The sequence below is a fragment of the Pinus tabuliformis genome, chromosome 3_1, assembly GCF_031772625.1.
Source record: "Pinus tabuliformis cultivar Carrire ecotype Pingquan chromosome 3_1, CPIR1, whole genome shotgun sequence".
In the NCBI taxonomy this organism is placed as follows: domain Eukaryota; kingdom Viridiplantae; phylum Streptophyta; class Pinopsida; order Pinales; family Pinaceae; genus Pinus; species Pinus tabuliformis.
In genome coordinates this window covers 405,870,453-405,872,670 of record NC_142301.1, presented here as the reverse complement: position 1 = coordinate 405,872,670, position 2,218 = coordinate 405,870,453, and the positions used below count along the sequence as shown (strand labels likewise).

Genomic DNA, 2,218 nt, shown 5'->3' with positions numbered 1-2,218 from the left:
ACAACGTATTGATCCGAGAGACTCATTCTACAATGAGCATGAAAGAGATGTGTAAGTATGAGGCTCATTCTACAAGAGTATGAAAGAGATGTGTAAGTATGTATGTGTTCAACTTAGAGTTGACATGTGTCCCTCTAAAAAAATTACTAAAAAAAAAGATCAATAATCTCCCTAAAGAGAAGTGATAAAAATATTTAGCTCACTCTCAATAATAAATAAAATATTCCATGGCGGATATAAAAATAAAATAAAATGAATATATGTGTTTGGTCTGTATAATAAAACATTAATAATCACATTCTGAGTGTCCATACTAAAGAGAATAGTAAAAATATTCCATTTCCACTTTCAACCATAAATAAAATATTTTGATGTGCATCTCAAACAACATAATCTTATATCAACTTCATAGAGAAATAAAGTAGTTAAAAGTTAAAAAAGAAGTATATATATCAAATAAAGCAATTGAATTTTTCTATTTTTTTAAAGTTAAAACATTTTAAGTAATCTCATTGTTTTATGGCCAAGTAAATTTTGATCCATTTTATACATTCAAAAATGCAACATATACAATGAAAAATTACAAGTGACTCTCCCTCCGTCTCTATATATATATATGATCAAATATGTGGAGGTGCGAACATATGATCAAATATGTCAAAGTGCAAACACAATTTTACACTCTAAATTAAATTTTCATATTATTTTCAACTTTTTTTAAAATAGATATATACTGATTATCTACACAACTACGTCCTCGTAATAATAATAACGAACCCTATTTTTAAGAGGTTTATGCTTCTATCTTGACTTTCCTCCCTCATATCTGTTGCCTCTATTTTATGTTACAGATTAGTGGGAGAATACAAAACTACGTCCTCGTAATAATAATAACTAACCCTATTTTTAAGAGGTTTATGCTTCTCTTTCCTCCGTCATATCTGTTGCTTCTATTTTATGTTACAGATTAGTGGGAGAATCCAAAAGACAATGTAGTTTTCTAGGGTCCCATCATTGGAAATAAAAGAATACAATTCGAAATAAATGTTCATGGGGACAAATCTCATTGGGTAAACTCGAGAGACTCACGAGTCAATCCTTAAGACAAGACCTGACCATTTCTGCCGAACGTTCAGTTCTCCCGATTTAGAATTTGTATTCTATTTAGGACGAAGATTTGCACAACACAAGATTCGATTATCATTAGTATTATATCTGCAGTTGATTTGCAACTGGGCGATTGTGAGTCACACAGTGATAATGGCCAGAACTAAATATTTTTCTCGCAACTCTACACTCCGACTGATGCTGAAGCCGGAACGCACTGCATGGCCGGAACCACCACCTCTGAAGAGGCAAAAAGTCTTGACATGGGTATTGCTTCTACCCAAGGGTATATCAATTAAATGGCTCAAGCGGAGAGAATATACACGCAGAGTTGCTCAATCGGCTTCACTTTACCTGGCCTCCGCGCTTCAATACCTGACCTACGAGGTAGTGAATCTATTCTATATGCAAATTTTCTAAAAAATTATGGCTTATATGCTTCAGATATTTTTACATATGGATTTTTAATGCAAATGTTTTGTATCGTTTAGTTATTGAAGCTGGCCGGAATATTTGCTGGGGAGAGCCAGAAAAGTCGAATAGAACCGCTACACCTCCTGCAGGCGGCTAAGCGAAACGACCAACTGAGCAAGCTTTTAGGTCTTTCTACAGGTAATGCGGATGGTGGTGTCGTCGCCCACATGGACTCAGAAATGTGGCCCAGATCGCCAAAACCTGCTGAAACCCTTTCTGCGGCTAAACCTAGCGATTAAATTTAGATCGTTCAGACAACTTCTTTAATTTCTTGATTTCAGGTGTGGCCGGATGGGTTCTCTTAATTTTTGGATAGGTTTTTTTTGGACTCGTCTTCATTTTTGCAAAGATTACGTACAGATGCATCCGTAGATTCAGATGGCATCAAGATTAAGATGAGAGTGACTGGTTGATTCAATTAAATATATCGGTGATTGTGAAGGTGCAAAACCAAAGCAGAAAATATTTGGTCAGAAGTTTTCTGTCAAAGCATGGATCTGAAATTATGATAAGTCTCATTTTTTTCCTTTTCTTAATAATTATGCCGTAGTTTATCTTTATCAACAAATATTAGTGTCTTTTCAAATTGTTCAGAGAAATTTCCTTAGACCTATATAGATATTGATATATTAAATTT

The 2,218-nt window shown here is 34.1% G+C and overlaps 1 protein-coding gene across 1 annotated transcript; it reads left to right on the top strand.

Moving 5' to 3' along the window:
* Nucleotides 1-1,260: 1,260 nt before the first annotated feature.
* On the top strand, nucleotides 1,261-1,820 carry LOC149187464 (uncharacterized). Its single transcript, XM_089409671.1, has 2 exons — nucleotides 1,261-1,494; nucleotides 1,599-1,820. The coding sequence occupies exons 1-2, from the start codon at nucleotides 1,261-1,263 to the stop codon at nucleotides 1,818-1,820; spliced, it is 456 nt and encodes a 151-aa protein (XP_089265797.1).
* Nucleotides 1,821-2,218: the final 398 nt, after the last annotated feature.

What these genes read in the sequence shown, in the direction of transcription:
- LOC149187464 (XM_089409671.1), top strand. Translation starts at nt 1,261, where the DNA reads ATGGCCAGAACTAAATATTTTTCTCGCAACTCTACACTCCGACTGATG. An exon ending in TTCAATACCTGACCTACGAG is followed by an intron (nt 1,495 to 1,598) that starts GTAGTGAATCTA and finishes TGTATCGTTTAG; the next exon opens with TTATTGAAGCTGGCCGGAAT.